General features: G+C 46.1%; 1 protein-coding gene across 7 annotated transcripts in view; it reads left to right on the top strand.

The window, feature by feature from the left end:
* DAZAP1 (DAZ associated protein 1) overlaps positions 1 to 22,539 on the top strand; it is a 47,993-nt gene that overhangs the window by 5,738 nt on the left and 19,716 nt on the right. For 6 of the 7 annotated variants that reach the window (XM_044269218.1, XM_044269212.1, XM_044269216.1 and 3 more), the window contains exons 2-6: positions 7,002 to 7,042; positions 10,488 to 10,654; positions 19,523 to 19,588; positions 19,698 to 19,811; positions 20,180 to 20,228. In XM_044269218.1, coding sequence (XP_044125153.1) covers positions 7,002 to 7,042; positions 10,488 to 10,654; positions 19,523 to 19,588; positions 19,698 to 19,811; positions 20,180 to 20,228 — 437 coding nt within the window. Of the gene's footprint in view, positions 1 to 7,001; positions 7,043 to 10,487; positions 10,655 to 19,522; positions 19,589 to 19,696; positions 19,812 to 20,179; positions 20,229 to 22,539 lie in introns of those variants that run through there. The other variant, XM_044269225.1, reaches the window with a different exon arrangement.

Below are 22,539 nucleotides of genomic sequence, written 5' to 3'. Positions count from 1 at the left end.
TCAAGGTATTCAAAACTGATTTTACAAACTTTGTTAACCCTTTAGGTGTTGCACAAGAGTTATTGGCAAATGGGGATGAAATTTGAGAATTTCATTTTTTTGCCTAATTTTCCATTTTAACCCATTTTTTCCACTAACAAAGCAAGGGTTAACAGCCAAACAAGACTGTATCTTTATTGCCCTGACTCTGCCGTTTACAGAAACACGCCATATGTGGCCGTAAACTACTGTACGGCCACACAGCGGGGCGTAGAGTGAAAGGTGCGCCGTTTGGTTTTTGGAAGGCATGTTTTGCTGGACAGTTTTTTTGACACCATGTCCCATTTGAAGCCCCCTGATGCACCCCTAGAGTAGAAACTCCATAAAAGTGACCCCATCTAAGAAACTACACCCCTCAAGGTATTCAAAACTGATTTTACAAACTTTGTTAACCCTTTAGGTGTTGCACAAGATTTAATAGAAAATAGATACAATTTCAAAATTTCACTTTTCTGGCAGATTTTCCATTTTAATATTTTTTTTCCAGTTACAAAGCAAGGGTTAACAGCCAAACAAAACTCATTATTTCTGGCCCTGATTCTGTAGTTTACAGAAACACCCCATATGTGGTCGTAAACTGCTGTACGGGCACACGGCAGGGCGCAGAAGGAAAGGAATGCCATACGGTTTTTGGAAGGCAGATTTTGCTGGACTGGTTTTTTTGACACCATGTCCCATTTGAAGCCCCCCTGATGCACCCCTAGAGTAGAAACTCCAAAAAAGTGACCCCATTTTAGAAACTACGGGATAGGGTGGCAGTTTTGTTGGTACAAGTTTAGGGTACATATGATTTTTGGTTGCTCTATATTACACTTTTTGTGCGGCAAGGTAACAAGAAATTGCTTTTTTGGCACCGTTTTTTTTTTTTTTTTGTTATTTACACCATTCATCTGACAGGTTAGATCATGTGGTAATTTTATAGAGCAGGTTGTCACGGACGCGGTGATACCCAATATGTATACAATTTTTTTTATTTATGTACGTTTTACACAATAATTTCATTTTTAAAACAAAAAAAATGTTTTAGTGTCTCCATAGTCTAAGAGCCATAGTTTTTTAAATTTTTGGGCGATTATCTTAAGTAGGGTCTCATTTTTTGTGGGATGAGATGACGGTTTGATTGGCACTATTTTGGGGTGCACATGACTTTTTGATTGCTTGCTATTACACTTTTTGTGACGGAAGATGACAAAAAATGGCTTTTTTTTACACCGTTTTTATTTTTATTTTTTTACGGTGGTCATCTGAGGGGTTAGGTCATGTGATATTTTTATAGAGCCGGTGAATACGGACGCGGCGATACCTAATATGTATACATTTTTTTTATTTATGTAAGTTTTACACAATGATTTCATTTTTGAAACAAAAGAAATCATGTTTTAGTGTTTCCATAGTGTAAGAGCCATAACTTTTTCAGTTTTTGGGCGATTATCTTGGGTAGGGTATGATTTTTGCGGGATGAGATAACGGTTTGATTGTTACAATTTTGGCATAGATGCGACTTTTTTGATCACTTTTATTACCTTTTTTGGGAAGTAAGGTGGGCAAAATTCCAATTTCATCATAGTTTTTAATTTTTTATTTTTATGGCGTTCACCGTTCGGGTAAAGTAACATTACCGTTTTATAGATCAGGTCGTTACGGACGCGGCGATACCAAACATGTGTAGGGAATTTTATTTCTTTCATTTTTAATCAGTGATAAATGCGTTTTTTGATTTTTACTTTATTTTTCACTTTTTTTTTGACCCAGACCCACTTGGTTCTTGAAGATCCAGTGGGTCTGATGTCTACATAATACAGTACAGTACAATATATAGTACTATACTGTATTTTACACTTTGTCTGAACAGATCTATGCCTTTCAGCATAGATCTGTTCGGCACCATGGACAGCAGGACGCCTGAGCAGGCGTCCTGTTGTCATGGGAACCTTCCCCGTCTGCTCAGTAGTGGCCAGAGCTGCGCAGACGGGGAAGGGTAAGGACGGGGCTTGGGGGGGCTGCCTGGGAGCTCTCTCCCTCTCCATTCGGGGGACTGCAAAGGCACAGCAGCCCCCCGATGGGAGAGGGAGGGAGCTCCCTCTTACTGTTAACCTTTTCCATACAGCGGTCCGTACGGACCGCTGTATGGAAAGGGTTAAACGGCTGACATCGCATCACCGATGTCAGCCGTTAATACCAGGGTGCCAGCAATGTGCTGGCACCCTGGTATACCCACTAGACGCCAACGATTACGCAATGGGAGGCGGGCGGGGGATCGCGATCCCGCCTACCGCACCGCCCGCCTCCCGCACCGCCCGCAACCCTCCCCCTGCACCTCCCACCGTGCCCAAATAACTCAGGGGTGCAGGGGGAGGAATACTGGACAAAGTTTTGAATCCTAACCTGACCGCGGGGATCATAAACTGCAGATATCGCAGCAAACCGCAGGTCTGAATTGACCTGCGGTTTGCCGCGATCGCCGACATGGGGGGGTCACGGGACCCCCCCGCGCATTTAGCCTAGGTGCCTGCTCAATGATTTGAGCAGGCACCGGGTTCCGATCACTGCCAGCCGCACGGCAGTGATCGAAAATGCACAGGGCGTACATGTACGCCCTGTGTCCTTAAGTACCAGGGCACAAGGGCGTACCTGTACGCCCTGTGTCCTTAAGGGGTTAATGATGTGCAACTTTAGCATGTGATCACTGCAGCCAATCACTGGGCTAAGCGGTCATGTGAACAGTGGACATACCGTTATTGTCTCTGTCCTATCGGGACTCTGACTCGCAGAGCTGGAATACAGGGACCTTTAGCGAATAAAGCAGTTTTTTGTTTTATGACTGCTCCACTGAAGATTTTTAAAACTCTGATAGGGTTGTTTCGGGTATCGAACTTTCGATACCCATTCAATACTTTTAGCCCGGTATCGATATGATACCGGAATTTGCCTTTTATCGATGCTAGGCTGTGCTACTGCACAGCCCAGTATCAGAGAACATAGATCACGCTGCTCTCAGCATGGCCATGTTCCCTCAGAAGCTCGGGGAGAAGGAAGCAGTCTCTCCCTCCCCCTGTGCTGCTGCCTCCAATGAAAGCGCGGAGAAGGGGAGGGACTGTTGCCACTCTGCCACCAATGATAACTAATGTTTAATACATTATAAATACAAGCGGCAGAAACACATTGCACCCCCCAGTATTAAAATCATTGGTGGCAGTGGCCACAGAGTCCCCTCACCTCCTCTCTTTGGTGGCAGTGGCAGCTTCTGATCGGAGCCCCAGCAGTGTAAGCCTAGGGCTCCGATCGGTTACCATGGCAGCCGGGACGCTACTGAAGCCCTGGCTGCCATAGTCAGCCCCCTACTGCTGTGTGCACAGGGCAGCAGGGAGAGTGTGAAGTCCTATTCACCCTGATAGAGATCTATCAGGGTGAATAGGACAAGGGATGAAAAGAACACCAAAATCTAAGTATAAGTTACCAGCTTTCCCAATTTTACATATAAAATAGATCAACAATAAATCCATCCATTTGCATATTGTAGTTTCCATGGGCTTCATTATCAAAGTACCTATTCTTGTCTGTAAAATGGACAAAATGGGGCATTTTCTATTTATTTGCGGGATGGACATGCGGATGCAGAAAGCACATGGTGCACTGTCTGCATTTTTTTTGCAGCCCGTGTTGAAATGAATGGGTCTGCATCCAATCTGCAAAAAATGTGGGTGGGGTGGGGGGAAGATATTGTCGTGTGCATGAGGCCTAAACCTAGCTCAGCGGGGGGCACATCTGTATTCCCATTTTCAAAATTTTGGCCAGTGTAGCAAGGACACACAAAAAAAATTGTGCTTGTGCCTGAAAAATAGACCATACACAGATCACCGCAGGCAGTGAGCAGCCAAGTGAGATTTCACATGATTACCCAGCCTCTGAACAAATATCTGCCAGCAGTCAGCTGTTCGTGCTTCCACAGAGCCATCGACCTAACCAGTCAGCGGGCCATTTAATTGGATTTTGTCTTCTTGACAGCAGGAAGGGTACAGGGCACTCTGACCTCAGCCCTGCTCCCAGTTATTGCCTGGTAGCAAATTGAATTAAAGAGCTCGTCCAGGATTTTACTCTCTGGCTTATCCTCAGATCAGTGTGAGCTTACACCCCGCACCTCCACCGGTCAGCACTACACAGCTCTGTCCATTGTGTAGTGGATGGAGCTGGTAACTGCAGTGCTGCTCCTGTTCACTTCAAAGGGTCTCAGACTCCCACCAAGCTTGTATTGATGGCCTATCTGTATCAAAATCCTGGAGAACCCCTTTGAAGTGGTTGTGTGAAACGCAAAGATAAATTACCAGCGGGAATGTATGTAAAATGAAGAAAAACACCCCATTTACCTCTTGTAAGCAGCTCCTTTCCAGCCCCAAGGGTCTCATCCCTGCTGCTTCCAGTCCTCGGTGGACGGGGAAGTGTGACATCCCATCAGTGGTGATATGCACCGCTGTAGCCATTCACTCGTCTCTGCGGTGGCCGTTGAATGGCTGCTGGGAGACGCACCCCACCCCTCCCCCCCGCGGAGGCCGTTGAATGGCTGCTGGGAGACGCGCCCACCTCCCCCCGCGGAGGCCGTTGAATGGCTGCTGAGAGACGCACCCCCGCGGAGGCCGTTGAATGGCTGCTGGGACACTTTTTATGCTGAGACTTTTGCACTTTATGATGTTTGGTCAAATAGTAAGTGATTGCATGAAATATGAAGTCATATGTACCACGGACATGTAACCGCAGAGGGCAATGAATGGCTACAGCAGTGTGACCACTGATGGGACGTGTCACTTTCCGTCCACTGGGAGCTGGAAGCAGCAGGGTCCTTGGCCCTGGAGCTGCTTTTAAAGAGGACCTTTCATCAGTTTGTACTTTCTAAAATCAATACCTCACGTTGCAGGTCGAGATTAGATGTCATTGCGCTATTGCGTGTCATTGCGTTATGTATCTGCTGATATTAGCGATGTGCTAATGTTAGCACTACATAACAGTATGCTCCCTGTCTGCCACTGTTCTCTTAAAATAAAGACTTTTAAAATATGCTAATGAAGCCTCTAGGTGCTATGAGGGTGTTGCTGCAGCACCTTCTGGCACGCCCAGTTCCACTTGTTTGACGTCCTTCTCCACATCGTCGTCATAATCCTGCACAGATTACGTCAGTCCTTCACTCATTGCGCCTGCGCCGAATGCTAAACGGGACGGCGTGAAATTATAAGGACGATGTGAAGGACGTCAATCAAGTGGGCGTGCCAAAGGGCAAGTAGACCGAGCCTCTGGGTGCTGTAGCAATGCCCCCATAGCACCTAGAGGCTCACTAGCATATTCTAAAATCAGGGAGTTAAAAGTATGTTTATGTACTGCTGACATTAGCCCATCGCTAATGTCAGCTACATAATATATTTTTTTTTCCCCATGACAGAAACCCTTTTAATAAATGACCCCCTAAATGTTTTATGCACAACCGAAAACTAGGACTGTGTACACACAGCCATCAGCCTTAGGCAGTGTGCAGAGTCTGTGTGACTGATTCCTGTTGGAGATAAGCTAACAAACCCTTTGCATCCTTAGGGCTCGTTCAGGCCTTATTTGTATGGAGCGATACTTATTTAGGGCTGTAGGATAAGTTAAAGATTAATGTTTGGCTGCATGTACTATGTGGGTGCTAGAATCATATTATCATGGACTTAACCCCCTTGATGCTAGGACCATTTTTGCATCTTTGACAAACTGAAGCAAAACCTGAATTATAAAATACAGTTCATATAATACACTCATACCCTCATATTTTCAAAAGTACACACTTGGCACATTGTGAAAATGCCACCCTGCAATTTACACTCATTAGCGCCTTCGTGCAATTTTGTATCAAACTGTATTATTTTGTAAAAACAAGTGCCTAAAATGTGATGCGTGTGGCTGTATCCCCCTGGGGGTCACAGGAGGTTGTACTATGGAGAGCTGCAGCTCCCCCCTCAGGACCCAGGAAGTAACTTTTTATCCATCTTCCTGACGTCAGTTGAGTACTGCCCCCTCCCCCCAAGTATTGCTGAGATTGGTATAATATAAAAAGTAAGATTCTGGCCTTTAATGGGGTATTCTGGTTGGGACAGGTTATCCCCTATTAGATCTTTTGGGGTCCTACTGCAGGGAAAATCGCTGATCGTGGGAACAGGGACCCAATTCCCCTCAGAGCCCCCAGAATGAAGAGAGCAGTAGTTCGAGCATGCGCACTGCTGCCCCATTCATCTCGGCTATTTCTGGAACTCCCATATAGATGAATGGAGCATCAGTTTGCATGCCCATCCTGCCACTCTTTTTGATGGGCTCTAAGGGCCATGGAGTGCCCGTTCTCGTGATCAATGTGGGTCTAATTTTTTCAAAGACTTTTATATTAAGACTCAAGTATTATATTCTATCTGTGTGGCAAGTTTTTGAAGATGATAATCTTTGGAGTTGAAAGGGTTAAAGGATGTGCACATTTTTATGTAGTTCCATTAGCTTTAAAAGAAAGTAGCAAAAAATCTGCACCAACTGGGGAATGCTCTGTGGACTCGGGTGAATTGACCACCATACATTACTATAGGGTTAATGCGTTGGTGACTACATAAAATTGACCACGTTGACATGGGTAAAACATGGAGCAGGAGTCAAACTATCATATAAAAGTAGGCTGTGGCCAACAATTTTTGGTGGGTATATATCATGTTTATGGGGACTTTGTGACTGTCCTCCAGTGGCCGGCTTCCAGGTTCAGACATGTTGGGCTTCAAGGTGTCTACTGTCTAGCAGGGATTTTCCCTTTTCCTCTCTGAAGTAAAGCACGCACGCTTGGGCGATTTATGGTTTAGTGGGGAGCTAAAGTATGGGAGACTTTAGTCTAGGATTTATATCGAAGTGTTAATGCGCCCACCAGTTAATTTCTAGATGTGACTAATGTGCATGTTCTTTTACAGGAAACTTTTTGTTGGTGGCCTTGATTGGAGTACTACGCAGGGTAAGTTAATGCCAAATGAACACTGGAGGTTGTTCTTGCACTGCAGACATTTCTTTCCTTCCCTTTTTTTGGTATTCATAGAAAATGGAGAAAGGAGGGAAGGGCATGTTAAACTTTACAGTCTAATGTCTTTTACCCCCTCTGTGAAAACCCTTGACCTTGTAAATGCTTACAGAGATTTGATCTCTAGGATATGCCACGAATGTCAGATAGGTGTTTGTCCCACCTCTGGGACCCGCACCTATCTTCAGCAGTAGCTGAAGTCCCATAGAGAGTCCCTTCCTCTTCCCTAAGATCTGACTTATTGGCCTCATGGAGAAGACACCATTCATCCCTACATCTAAATTCATAGAAGTATATTGCAATGTCTGTAGACAGTGAAAAAGGAAATTGTTGAGGCATTATATACCATATGTTTTTCTGGAATTATGTTGGGGACCATTTTATATGTTGGGAGGAAGGGGTTAGGGGTGAGCCAGGTGCAGGTGCTTCATAAGCTACTACCCACCCACAGAAAGGGAAGAAAGTCACCCAGGTAAATGAGCGTTTGTGCTTCTCTTTGAGGCTTTGATGTGGTTTACGTATTTACTGAGCTGTAAATGTCAGTGTTTGTCCTTTGTGAGGTATGTATTATTTCTCCTTTAACATAAGACCAAAAACTACAACCTGGTAGGGTTGATCATGCTGGTTTTAAATATCTTTCTTTTGTTTTTAGCTTGCACTGCTGTGAAGTATTAATTAATGTTAGATTTATGTAAATTAGTTGGAGCGCGAGGGGCTGGCTGTAGCATTAGGAGCACCGCTACAGCTACACCTTGGTGCTCAGTAGAATCCCCCTTCCCGTTTGATTGACAGGGCAAGATGAGCTGTCTTCTGTGCTGTGGCTCACATCCTCGGCCCCTGCACTCTAGATCTGTGCCAACAATGTCATTGCACCTGGAAGTGTTCCTCCTCTGTCTCTGGTGGAATGATGTTGGCATGCAGCAGATCTAAAGTGCAGGAGCAGAGTTTGTGAGCGGTAGGTGCCAGGACACAGGGCAAGATGAAATGTTTTTCCCTGTCATTCATATGGTATGAGAGAATGTACCAAGCACATGGACGTGGTTGTGGTGCTCCTAGTGCTACAGCCAGCCCCTCCATGCTCCAGCTATCTAACATAAATGTAAAAGTAATATCTCCACAGCCATACAAGCTAAAAACAAAATAAGAGATATAGTTTTAATCAGCATGAAGAACCCTACCGGGGATCATACATGGTTTAATAAGGTTGATCATGCTGACAGATACTCTTTAAACTACAGTTAAGTGATGACCAGGAACACTAAAAATACCTGTTATTTCTGTCCAGTCACCTCATTTACGTGGACACACATAAAATACTGCCATCCCACAATAATACATTGTCACCATGACCTGCTCCTTTGTAACTTAATCCCATAGATTGTTCACAGTCCTGTTCCAGCATATATTTAGGCTTCTCTGTTCTGAACAGTTGCTTTTTTTTATATAATTTTCTCCAAATACGTAAAAATTGCTAATGGACAGTAAACGTCAAGCTAGAGAAACAGCCAAAGTTGTGTAATTCTAGTGTATTTAGTTCCAAAAGGAATGATTTGTTGTGGCCATGTTTTGCAGATTGGCAACAGGGAATCCAGCCATCTTATTTGTCACTTTTGTATCTTAGTAAATTATCACTTGAACACGCTGACAGTGGTAATTTCTCACCTTGCAGCAGTGCCCTGGCCACCCGCTGTGCTGGGAACTGTAGCACAGCTCCTTCAATCTGAGGGGTCGTGGGGGTTTCATGAGACGGACATCCATGTGTGATGAAGTGATCACTTTATCAAATAGGAATAACCCTTTAAAGGGAACCTGTCACCGGGACTTTATGTATAGAGCTGAGGTGAAGACATGGGTTACTAAATGGCCGCTAGCACATCCGCAATACCCAGTCCCCATAGCTCTGTGTGCTTTTATTGTGTAAAAAAATAAATAAAAATTTGATACATATGCAAATAAACCTAAGATGTGTCCTGTACGTCAAATGAGTCAGGGACAGGACTCATCTTAGGTTAATTTGCATATGTATCAAATCTGTTTTTTACACAATAAAAGCACACAGAGCTATGGGGACTGGGTATTGCGGATGTGCTAGCGGCCATCTAGCAACCCATGTCCTCAGCTCTATACACAAAATCCAGGTGACAGGTTCCTTTTAAAGGGGTTATGTCATGATTGTTCGGACATCATATAGATATGACTTTTTATTCTAACAAAGCTAGAACCAGCCCTGTGCCTCACATGGATCTAGAGATCTCCCCATTCATTCCTCCCATTGATCTGCTATTGGATCTGATTTATTTTAGGCTGTCCTTTCTCTGTATCACAGCTTGGGTGGGGGGGTATCCTTTCTGCTGCAGCTGTCTCACTATAAGGGTCCATTCACACATCCGTAAAGATAATACAAACTGATCTGTTCTGAACGGATGCAGACGGTTGTATTATCTGAACGGATCCGTCCATGACAGATCCGCAAAAAACACGAAAGTAGCCTAAGGATATTTTATAAAATCAGACTGTTGGAACTAAAATGACAGGTTTTGAAAAGGTATATTTTTTCAAAACCGGTCTTTAAAGCCATTCATGTTTAAAGTGTAACTGCCGTTTCCTTTTTTTTTACAGCCTAATGGTGTAGTATACCCTGCTGTATAAATGCTTTTGTGCTTTATAATTTAATCTTTTTCAGTTTGACCTCCATAATGACCCCCAAAAATGTGTGCTACTTTTCTATTCTGCAGCCTCTTCTCACAGCGTTTTCATGTGCAGGCCGTCTCCTCTGTATTATAAATAAGAGAACTTTAGCTGGTACCAAAACAGGGATATGAGCAGCTAAAAAAGTAAACACTATATATACCCCAAAATGGTTCCTAAAAAAACTTTGAATGTGACTGTTAAGAGGCTAAAACAAATGCTTACTGATTGCATGTAATTGCAGGGCTTGTCTCTGGTTAGCTGTATGTGAGAGGATACACACTGCTCTGGGGTAGTGGGGGAGGTTATCTGCATTCTGATTTGTCCTGCTAGTTCATGTAAGGAGAGCAAGGGATTATGGGAAGTGAGGGAAATACAGGATGGCCTCAAGGACATGGCAAACATCACCGCAGGAAGTGCAGCAGATGCCTTCTTGGAAGATGCTGAAATACAGGCACAGAGAAACAGGGTTGCTAAGGGCTGAATACAGACACCAGAAAGGTAAAAGTAACTGAAAAGTAAAGCTTCATGAATAGCTTCCCTTCAGCATCACATATGTTAGGAATTTCATTTTTGGTAGTGAAATGGCAGTTACACTTTAAGGAACATGGCGGCAGATAGCAACAATTTTAATACTATGTGAAGGGCTGCTTTGTAAACTCACACCTATTATACATGCTTGTAATTTCCACAGAAACCCTGCGCAGTTACTTCTCCCAGTATGGAGAAGTCGTCGACTGTGTGATAATGAAAGACAAAACAACAAATCAGTCAAGGGGATTTGGATTTGTAAAGTTCAAAGATCCGAACTGTGTTGGCACAGTCTTGGCCAGTAGACCGCACACACTGGACGGCAGGAATGTAAGTATACCTCTAATGGAATGTAGCTAGATTACACACTCCATAATTGTCACTGTGCAGATCTTGGTTTTCTGGTGTTATTCTGAACCTTGGAGTGGCTAGTTCTCAGATCTGCAATAAATCGGAATCCCAAGACAAACTATGCAGACAATGCTAACTATCGTGCGCACACATTTACAACCGAGTCCTTGTTCATTTAGAGGTCTTCTACTAAACGAGTACAGACTTCAGACCTTCCTCTTTTCTCAGTCTATCAGATAAAATGCACAAACCTTTCCAGACCAGTTTCATTTTATCTGACAGAAATATACAAGGTCTCAAACAGTTAAGACAAATAACAAGGATACAGTTTAACTATTCAAATACAAACATTGCCAAATAGTCTTCACTCAGAGGTAAGAATAATTATACACTACCCAAGGGATTCCGAATGATCAGAGACATAATCATATTTGCACTTCAAGATGGAAGTCCATTAGTTGAAATGTGTTACTTGTAGTGTTGAGCGAACTTGTGTTTTAAAGTTCAGCGCACAAGGTTAGGATTATCTAAGAATTTCATTATGGATTCCGCTACCACAGACATAAGTTAAATGATATGCGCACTCCATACCAGATTTTAGATAACCCAAACCCTATACGCCAAACTTGAAATCACAAGTTCTCTCATCCCTAGTTACTTGTCATTATTGTAATGGTCAGGGATGATGATGCAAAGCGTGCAGCACAGTTATTTGAATTTTATCTTTTTAACAGTATATTTAATTGAGCAAAATAACATCACTGCTTCACCAATGCTTTACAAGACCTGGTTTTCATGTAGTCCTAAAGTTGTGGGGGGGGGGGGGGTTTCTTAGAAAATTTTACTTTCTCGCTGGTATCATTGGGGGACACAGGACCGTGGGTATAGCTTGCTGCTGCCACTAGGAGGCGACACTAGGCTGAAAAGTGATAACTCCTCCCCTGCAGGCTATACCCCCTCCAGCCTGGAGAGAGCATATCAGTTTTTAGCTTAGTGTCGTAGGAGGCAGACCTCCCTGCTTAGCAGGGTGGCTCTTTTACAATTTTGTTTTTATTTTATTTTATTTTATTAGGTTAAGGGGCACAGATTCGCATGCGTCTGTCTCCCTGGGAGGCTGGCCGGTGTTGCCTGCTCCACCGCCCTGCCTCCCCCCAAGAAGACAAAGCGGACCAGGGCAGCCTCGCTCCCCTGCTTCCCGCCAGCAAGAGGGCCACCTACTCTCCAGCCCTTCTCTACCTGGACCCCTGATGCCTGGTGCCAGCGGTCGTGGGGTGGCCCTGCTGGTACAAGATTAAGGGTGAAGACCACAGATGAAGACAGGTGAGTTTTACTGTCCCTCCCTGTCCCCCTCACATGGCCACCTTCTGGAGGGGGTAACGAATCCTCCACCCGTCGCCAAGCTCTCCTCAGTAGAAAGGGTTAATCCCATTCCGCGGCGACGGCATCTTATTTTCACCCCTTCCCGATCTAAAACAGGCGCCTTCTGCGCCCTATTCCGGTCACCCCGCTCTCCGACCGACCGGGTGGCTTCCCGGCCGGCCAAGCGACGCATCTTCTCGGCGGCTCCTTTTCAGGAGCCCGCTAAGCCGTCCCAGGAGAGCAGGCAGAACGGTTCCCCTACTCGGCCGGACGCCGCAAAATCTAGGCCCCGGCTTTATTCGGGCCTACCTTTTCTATTTCTTTCTTTTCCCTCCGGCCACGCTATTTACTCCTCCGATGGGCTTCCGCGGTCAGTGGACACAGGCGACCGCATTCCGGACATCGCTCCAGGTACGCTCTGTGCTGACTAGCGGTGAGTTCGGTCGGCCGGCGTGATAATTTAGTCCCCGGCTTTGCGGCCTTCTAGGCCGGACCTTCCTCCCTCATTTCAGGCCCCTGTTTACTCTAGTTTTCTGTCTGCAGGCACAATGTGCCTTAATATTGCAGTATACAGCCCTCCCTGACCTCCTCTCCATATCAGGCTAGGTCCTCACCAAAAAAAAAATAAAAATAAAAAAAAAAAAATTATTATGCGCATACAGATCCTGCCTTCCTCAGCACACAAAATCCAATGGAGTGCATCTGAGGGATCCCAATCCGCCCTCCGAGGCCGTGTGGTTGATTATGCTCCAACTGCGCAAAATCCAGTGGAGTGCATCTGAGGGATCCCAATCCGCCCTCCGAGGCCGTTTGGTTGATTATGCTCCAACTGCGCAAAATCCAGTGGAGTACATCCGAAGGGTCCCCAATCCGTCCTCCGGGCCGTTTGGTTGATAATGCTCCAACTGCATAAATCCAGTGGAGTACATCTGGAGGATCCCAATCCGCCCTCTGAGGCAGTTTGGTTGATTACGCTCCAACTGCGCAAATCCAGTGGAGTACATCTGAAGGGATTCCCATTCCGCCCTCCGGGCCGTTTGGTTGATAATGCTCCAACTGCATACATCCAGTGGGGTACATCTGGAGGATCCCAATCCGCCCTCTGAGGTCGTTTGGTTGATTATGCTCCAACTGCGCAAATCCAGTGGAGTACATCTGAGGGATTCCCATTCCGCCCTCTGGGCCGTTTGGTTGATAATGCTCCAACTACGTAAATCCAGTGGAGTACATCCGAAGGGTCCCCAATCCGCCCTCCGGGCCGTTTGGTTGATCATGCTCCAACTGCATAAATCCAGTGGGGTACATCTGGAGGATCCCAATCCGCCCTCTGAGGCCGGTGGGTTAATGGTGCTACAACTGCGTAAAAATCCAGTTGAGGACAACTGAAACTTCCCATCCACCCTCCGGGGGCGTCTGTTTGAGTTTCTCCTCCTGCGCAACTCAGCGGAGGACCTCTGGAAGTTCCCAATCCACCCTCCTGGGTCGTTTGGTTAATAGAGCACCGTCTGCGCAATCGGTGAGCAGACCTTTAGTTCCATTCCACCTCCGGGGTAGTTTGGTTCTTATATCAACACCGCCACAGCCTGCAACAGCCATGGGCTAGAGGCTGAGAGGTGGAACTGCGCACGTGTGGGCCGAAGCAGGACAGTTATTCGGACTCCGACATGAATCCGGATTATTTTTCCTAGATTACGTCCGTGCTAACCGGTTCTGGTGTAGCGTTAACCCCTTCCTTAGGCACCATTTACTCTTCTACTAGATACAGTGCTTAATTTGGGTATTACCTCCTTCCTGAGGTGGACTGACCTCACTAGCATTAGCCTCAATGCCAGCCATAGGTGCCCCTCGTTCTGTGAGTGGCGGAATTGAAGTTCCACTGAGCTCAGTATAGTCAGCATACATTAACCTTTTGTATAGGTGGCATTATGGCATTCTCACTGCTGTCGCAGTGTTTACGTACGCATTACCCCCTTACTGGGGTAGGATGATGGCACTTCCCACAGAGTACGGAACTCGTCATTTGCAAGTTCCTGCTAGGTGCGTTACCCCCTTCGATGGGTGTTGTATTTGCACTACCTCGGGTTACTGTACTTACTGGATATGTTACTCCCGATCATAGGTAAAGCGTTGGCACTGCCACTGGGCGCAGTGTTTGACGTAGATTTTTCCCCCTCCATTGAGTGGGTAATTACACTTCCGTAGATCGCGGTTCTGACTATCTCGCTACCCCCTTCCCTAACCGGGGGTTTGCGCTTCCGTTGGTCTCCCATTTGCCATCACATACTTCCTAGGGCATTACGCTCTACAAACGATCCAGTTACGGGGGAATCACTATGCCTCTTTGCATGCTGTATTTCAGCTACGCCACGACTCTAGATGCCTTGGTTTCTTTCACAGGTGGTCTGTGGCAACAGTCGGTACCGCTGGTGCCTGATATTCTCCATCTGGTGGCATATGGATTCTGCCACTGGATACTATGGATACTCTCATATTGTATCCCTTTTTCTTCATGCACTTATTGGACACAAGATTGTGGCCTTTGTGCTCTAAGGGGGTCACCAGCCTTGTGTGTCCTAGAGACTCCCTATCCCTATGAGCCTCCACCGTTTCATGTCAATCACACTGCACAGAGTACTGTGGTCAAGATCCAGCAAGCCGAATATTCCACCGACTCCGGGTGCTTCGTCCACCACTCATCCTTGTCTGGGTGAGGGCGTTATGCTGGCAATCTGCAGTGGCTACTACAACGGCTTCTCCTTCGCAGGGTAGTCTTCATGCTAGGGCTAGATGCTCCTAATCGCTGTAGCGAGACGGCCCCCCTCAGGTAGGGGTTCTGCCCTGGTACGAATTCGGCAGTTGCTCCTATTCAGCGCCCTTGTCAGGTGGAGGGTTTAAGGTTAGCTCTACTGGCTGGGCCAGCTTGATACCAGCACTTCTACTGAATGTCCTCAGGCCTTCCCCTCATGTCCACTCTGGCGGAGCATGCGGTAGCCCATTCCGCACAAGGGGTGTTTGAGTCACCACTACATGCTGAGGTTCCTTCTGCACAGTTCTTTCGTCAGGCAACGGATTCCTCTAACAAGAGTTTCAGTGACCTCTACGGTGTGGCCTACTCCTCGGCTGGAGTATGGCGTGAGCATTACTCTTGGGGCTTCCCTTGTAGGGCCTCCCTTCAGGCGGAGGATCGCATCACCACTGGACGCTGTGGAGCTCCAGTCTCACATGGGAATGGGCTTTAGTTCTGGCCTCTTTCTGGTTTACTACCAATGGGGGTCCGTGGCTCTGACAACTGTTGTCCTTCTGCCACATCCAATCCATATCCATATGTTTGAGAGAGGCTCTAGATGTGAGCCGAAACGCGTCAGTGTTGTATGTGACCAATAGAGACATCATCTTTTGTTGAAGACTACAATGAGTGCCGGTCCTCTTCATTATTATTGTTGACTATTGTCCTTCTGTCGTCTGCTCGGAGATGGCGATGATGTAGTTACCATGGCTGATCAGCACCTACCTTTTGAGTGCGTTCTACTGAGTAGATCAGTCCCTACGGCACTCGTCAACACTAGATTGCCGTTCTAAGCGGGACCTGGATTCTAGTAGTCATACCGTAACGCCATTGGTGCTACCTCTCTTCAGATGTCAGTGATATCGCCTCAAGCCAATGGTGGTTGTTCATTCACTGCTCATTCCGGGTGTTGACTGAGAGCCTTCCCAAGACGGGTAGAGCGGGTGTCTGTTACGACGTTCCCCGCTAGTAGGGGTTTCGTCCCCGGTACGGATCACACGTTTCCTTTCCGGTCTCCCCTCGTAGTGGATGACTGATCTCCTTATCCTCCTGTCTAGCTGACCAGTAGTCGTGGGTTGTACGGCTCTGGAAGCCCATCTCTATTTTTTTCACGGACCCAGGGTTCCTCGGGTATGGTGGAGGCGTTGGACGTCGTAGTCGAACTTCACCCGACAAGAGTATTTCTCTCATCTTTGTTCCACTCATCTGCCCTTCCAGGCAGCGTTGCCGCTTTGTTGAAATATGGTCACTGACGGGGCTTCCCATCACTGGCGGTGCTCTCGTTGGCTTTACTTTGCCTTTCCCGTGGGGCATTGATACTTTGGCCTGCAGTGGGGCACGCCTGGCTCAGGCGTTTGTTTCTTAGTGATTCTCAGGCAGTTTCTCTCACTAGAAATCTCACCACCAGCCTCTATGGCTATAAGGGCGTTGGTCTACCAATATTCCGCTCCCTCCCCGTTCTCTGGGCCAGAGGTGAATCCTACGGACTTGGCCTTTTTAGTTCTGCTTCCACAGCTGCGGCCAGGAGCCAGCTGTTTGGTGGCGTTATTTTTTATTTTTATTTCTTTCTCTGAATTGATTTGCCTTCTTGTACGTACTTTTTTCTTTGAGTATGGCATAGGGCAGTGTTCCGTCCAGGATCCTCTTTTTTCGCAGAAGGTGGTCGCCTTTCCACGCCTTGCAGACATGGGTTTCTCTTCTTTCTCCCTCGTAGTACATGGACCGGGCTCTCCATCAGCCATGTGATTTGGCCTCTGAACTTGCTTGTCCTTGTCTAGCGCTTACAGCCCTACGGACTTCTACCAATTCTTATCTTGGGGTCCTTGTCAAGGCTGACGGCCTCCAAGGGATGTTTTCCAGATAGATCCGTTCAACAGTTGCTCGGGCATGCGCCCTCGGGTAGGCAACGCCCAGCTGAGTCTTGGCCCACCCGACCAGCGGTCGGCGTTTCTCGGGTCCATCTCCTCCATGCAGTAGCTTCCAGTGTGGAAGGCGGTATCTTGGTCTTCCGGGCACACGTTCATCAAGTCTTACCGGGTGCCTTCCTAGGCGCCGGCGGGTACTGTTCCAAGCAGCAAATTCTTGTAGGCGGCAGTGAGTTACGCATCCTCGAGGGCGTTTCTTTCTCCATGGGCATGTGATTTGTTCCCTCCCCGTGGACTGCTTTAGGACGTCCCACGGTCCTGTGTCCCCCAATGATACCAGCGAGAAAACGAGATTTTTGTGAAACTCACCTGTAAAATCTCTTTCTCGCGTGGTTCATTGGGGGACACAGCTCCCACCCAGTAATTTCTGTTTGCTGTGATTGTTGGCGGTTGTGGAGCCAGTATGGCCCCAGTTCTGGTTTGCTCCGGCTGGCGTTGGTCATTTGTTGGTTGTTTACCGTATGGTTATTTTTTTCCTACTCCTATTGCTTGGGCACAAACTGATATGCTCTCTCCAGGCTGGAGGGGGTATAGCCTGCAGGGGAGGAGTTATCACTTTTCAGCCTAGTGTCGCCTCCTAGTGGCAGCAGCAAGCTATACCCACGGTCCTGTGTCCCCCAATGAACCACGCGAGAAAGAGATTTTACAGGCTGAGTTTCACAAAAATCACGTTTTTGATGACCCATAGCCTGAATTGTCTATTGGAAGATTTATACTTTGCTGCTCCCCACAACTCTGGTCCCCGACTTGTTCTTTACCCACCTGGGTATGTACATGTCAGCAGTGGCATGTTGCTTGGGGACACGTTATGCCCAAAGCGGATCATTGGTTGAAGTGGCGCCAGTGACAATGTCCATACCACGGCCAGAAGATGAATTCGTGCAGAACCAGAGATGCAGGGAGCAGCTGAGTAAGAATCTTTCAGTATACCTGCGATGCAGGCTAGAGGCGATCAGTAAATGACTGGCTATTCCTGGAAAACCCCTTTTAACAATTTTTACAAGTACAACCCCAGATATGATGGAATAAATATACTGCATATTTTGTCACAAACTCGCTGTGGATTTCACCTCATGGAGCTTTATCAAAACTTGTATAAAGGAGAACTGACAATTAGATTTCACCTTTCATTTTCCAAAGGTGTTTAGAAAAATGAGAGGTGGAATATATGATTGGATGCTGTGGGCAACCAAGCCAGTTTCCTTTACACCAAGTTTGATAAATCTCCCCCCCAGGATGGGTGATAAAAAAAATCTGCAGAAATTGGTGTTGCGGATCTAGAAACCACAGCACGTGGATGAGATTTTTCAAAATGTCCTCCACTTTGCTGCCACTGTAATATCTTGCTGATGGTCCACCCAGAAATGGGGTAAGGAAATTTGCTGTGTATCCACTGTGTGTGAACATACCCTTTGGGGTTGTAAGGCTACTTTCACACTTGCGTTCAGAACAGATCCGTCTGCATTATATTGTTAAAAAAAAAAATTAAGCGTGAAAGACTGATCCGTCCAGACTTTACATTGAAAGTCAATGGGGGACGGATCCGTTTGAAAATTGAGCCATAGTGTGTCATATTCAAACGGATCCGTCCCCATTGACTTACATTGTAAGTCTGGACGGATCCGCTTGCCTCCGCACGGCCAGGCGGACACCCGAACGCTGCAAGCAGCATTCAGGTGTCTGCCTGCTGAGCGGAGCCTGAACGCTGCCAGACTGATGCATTCTGAGCTGATCCGCGTCCACTCAGAATGCATTAGGGCTGGACGCATGCGTTCGGGGCCGCTTGTGAGCCCCTTCAAACGGAGCTCACAAGCGGACACCCGAACGCTAGTGTGAAAGTAGCCTAAGGCTACTTTCACACTAGCGTTCGATCGGATCCGTTCTGAACGGATCCGCTCATATTAATGCAGACGGTGGCTCCGTTCAGAACGGATCTGTCTGCATTATATTGTAAAAGTGTGAAAGTAGCCTGAGCGGATCCGTCCAGACTTTTACATTGAAAGTCAATGGGGGACGGATCAGTTTGAAGATTGAGCCATATTGTGGCATCTTCAAACAGATCCGTCCCCATTGACTTACATTGTAAGTCTGGACGGATCCGCACGCCTCCACACGGCCAGGCGGACACCCGAACGCTGCAAGCAGCGTTCAGGTGTCCGCCTGCTGAGCGGAGCGGAGGCTGAACGCCGCCAGACTGATGCAGTCTGAGCGGATCCGCATCCATTCAGACTGCATCAGGGCTGGACTTAAGCGTTCGGGTCCGCTTGTGAGCCCCTTCAAACGGAGCTCACGAGCGGACAGCCGAACGCTAGTGTGAAACTAACAAATCTGCAGACTTGGGCTAAAGTATTTACTAAACTTTTGTAGCGTACAAAGTTGCAAATTAGGCAGGGGACCAGCCAAGGCCTACCAAATTTACGGTGACTTAAATTATAGTTCAAATCTATGGCAGATGTAAAGTCCTGGCACACAGTCTACTGGAATAGGCCTGCTCCTCCTAATAAATTTGTAGCCTATTCCTCCATCAGTCTTTTCCTGACTGCCATATGACTGTGCATAAATCTGCCCTTATACGCCTGCTGTGTACAGCATTTCATTGGTTTCCTTGCAGAACTCCCACCTCTGATCAGCATTTATTTAAAGCTAAAGATAGGCGATTCCCCTGTTTGCCTATTTTGGATTTTACTTGGAGTCTGTCACTAAACGCATTATATTGCTTCTGTTGATATACTTACTGGTGCTTGAAGGTACTTATTCACTGGTCTGTCCTGTTTCTAGATTGATCCAAAGCCTTGCACACCCCGAGGCATGCAGCCTGAAAGGACCAGGCCAAGAGAAGGATGGGTAAGGCCATGACATATGAACTATCTAAATATAGAGGGGATCTGTATGAGTAATACAAACACGGAGCCGGATTTGGTTCTGACACAGAATGTCTCGTTTGTTTGCACAGCAACCGAAGAGTCCTAGAACTGAAAGCAATAAATCTAACAAGATCTTTGTGGGTGGAATTCCACATAACTGTGCGGAAGCTGAGCTGAGAGAATACTTCAAGCGTTTTGGAGTGGTAAGTCCAGCAGGCCTTCAGCTTAGGGTCCATTCACACGTACGTAGTGCATTGTGGATCCGCAATAAACCCGGCCAGCACCCGCATAAAAATGCCGATTCTTGTCCGCAATTGCGGACAAAAATAGGACATGTTCTAGTTTTTTGATCGGCGACGCGCTCTGGAAATGTAGATGCGGACAACACAGTGTGCTGTCCGCATCCATTCTGTCCTCCATAGAGAATGAATGGGTCCGCACAATTGTGGAATGGATGCGGACCACAATTGCGTACGTGTGTATAGAGCCTTAGTGTATAATGAATAGGAGCGAGCCAAGCTCCCGTTGGTACCTGCACTTTCCGTAGTAAAGGGTTGTGTCTGGTTTGCAGGTGACCGAAGTCGTGATGATTTATGATGCAGAGAAGCAGAGGCCGAGAGGTAAATAAAAGCTGATCCATCTTTTTCCAATCTGTCATGCTTCTCATTTAGATGGCAAACAGTTTTCCAAGTGACCGAGCTTCACACATTACCTGTATTCACTTCTCAGGGGTTTACTGCTTGCTCCATACTGCATTAAAGATGTTTTAGTATCGTGTGCAAACTGACAGCCTTTGTAAATCGAGTCTAAATCTCCTCAAATTGTTCCCCTTCCAAAAAAAAAGTCTCGGCAGCCAGCCTTATTGTGCTGCATGTTGGGTCATTTGCAAGCTGTGACGTTTGCACTTTACATGAACTGTATTTTTTTCAAACTGCCATCCTTACTTTTTCTTTGTTACACATGTTATGGTCCTTCTGAAGTAATGTCAGTGCACCAATCAGAATCCTGGGTGTTCTGTATTGTGTGCCGGTGCATTGTGTCCTGTTGTCCCGTTCAGTGTCCCTCTCCAGAGCCCAGGTCACGTGCTGGTGCTGGCCACAGAACATCCATTGCCTGCTTCATACATACCGTCAAAATTGTTTGCCATCTGAATGTGCTCCTATCCATCTCACCATTAAGACATATACTGTAGTGTTCCTTTCCATTTTAAGCTAAGGTATATTTTTAGTTTTTTTCCATTCTTATCCATTTTAAGTTACAGTAAAGTATTGTTAAGTTGTTTTGTTGTTTGACTGTGATTAATGTTATCTCTAGCTTTCTTTTCTCTAGGTGTTTAAGCTCTATCACTCAGGTACAGGCCAGTTTAGTTAGATAAGCCATGGGTGATACACAGTATGTTTGAGGTGTAAACGAAGTGTCATTACTTATTTGTATGTTTTAGACATTAGTTTGGTCACGTTATGTTTAAGGACCCTATAAACATCCAGCTCTGCTAGAACCTGGCAGATGGGCTGGTTTACCACTGCCTTTCAGTATAGAATGCTTGCAGCGTTATTTTTGTAGCAGATTCTCAGCATATATGCAGGGTTTTGTCTGGATCACCGTCAGACCCCTTTACAGTTAATGGGACCAGACAGCATTCCGGCATGTCGTTTCTGACCAGAACAGCCTGCCGCATCTGTAAACGCTAATGTGAAATTGGCTTAATGTGTTTCGGGTGCTCCCAGCTTTCCCTTGGCAAATGTGTGGGGAGAAAAGGGTCAGAAATGCTGAAGTTCAACGCCTGATCCAGATTTTTTTTTTTTTTCCTTTATTTTTTCTTCTTCGCGGTAACATTGAAAACACATATGCTTTCTCTTTTTCCAAAAAATAAAAAAAAAATTCCCCAAGATGACAAAGGAAATACGCGCTCAGATTACATAAGAAAAAAAAAAAAATTTGAGTAGTGGTGGTATTTTTTTGTACGCTCATCACAGGCCCTTTTGCAACAATAGCAATGTGCTTTTATCTCTGGAATACTATTCTCTTTTCCTAATACGTTCAAGAGGTCTAAGCGTCATTAACTTTCAAAAATATTCAATATATCAGAGGCCTATCAAATGTTTTGTTCGGTGGGGGTCTGAGCGCTGAGACCCCACCGATCTCTAGAACGAGAAGAGAGACGTGCAGACATATCAAAAGTTTTTTAAAGTTAATGACTCTTTAAATGTTCCTTGCAGTTTTAGCCCTACTTCACATGATATGGGCTGATAGCGTAGGTCTCTAGTGATGAGCATTGCAACATTTGTATGGGCACAGAAATAACCTTGGTTTGAATTTTCTCCAGGAGATAGGCCACTGTCGGAGGACTCTTGACAGTGGCTCTCTCCCTGTTGAGCATAGTTGATCTCTGGCGAGTGTTGATGGAAGGACTACTGATGGTGATTGACACTTCGTTTACACTCCACTCGTGTGGGAAATGCAAACCTTGAATTCTTAGACTTTACAGTGTCTTGCTCGTGCTGCTGACGGCAGGAATTGTTCTGCTGGATCTCAGCTTGGCCTGTATCTTTGTGTATTCATATAGCTTTCTCTCCAGTTTAGACTCTGGGCTTTTTCAACCATGTTGGAAAAGCTTTGGTAGTCCTTAGCTGTTATAGATATTGTATCTCTGTTTAACGCTTTAGAAAAATATATGGCTGCTGTCAGCACTAGCTGCAAAGCAAAATGCCCCCGAGAAGAAAGCAGCAGGACTGCAAGCAACTTCACAGCGCATGCACCTTTCTCAGCACGGTGCAAATAAGTAGAAAGGTGATCACAACTAAGAGGATGTTGGACGCATTGGTATTTCTCAATAAAAATAAATAAATTAGTAACTATTAAAAACCACTAGTTTTATGGCTCCTGTCCAGATGTTTGTCCAGCCTTGGCTTTAACAAGCCATTAGTGATG

The sequence above is a fragment of the Bufo gargarizans genome, chromosome 1 (assembly GCF_014858855.1).
Source record: "Bufo gargarizans isolate SCDJY-AF-19 chromosome 1, ASM1485885v1, whole genome shotgun sequence".
NCBI classification, from domain to species: Eukaryota; Metazoa; Chordata; class Amphibia; order Anura; family Bufonidae; genus Bufo; species Bufo gargarizans.
The sequence above is the reverse complement of the archived record's forward strand: the minus strand, read 5'-3'. Positions and strand labels throughout refer to the sequence as shown.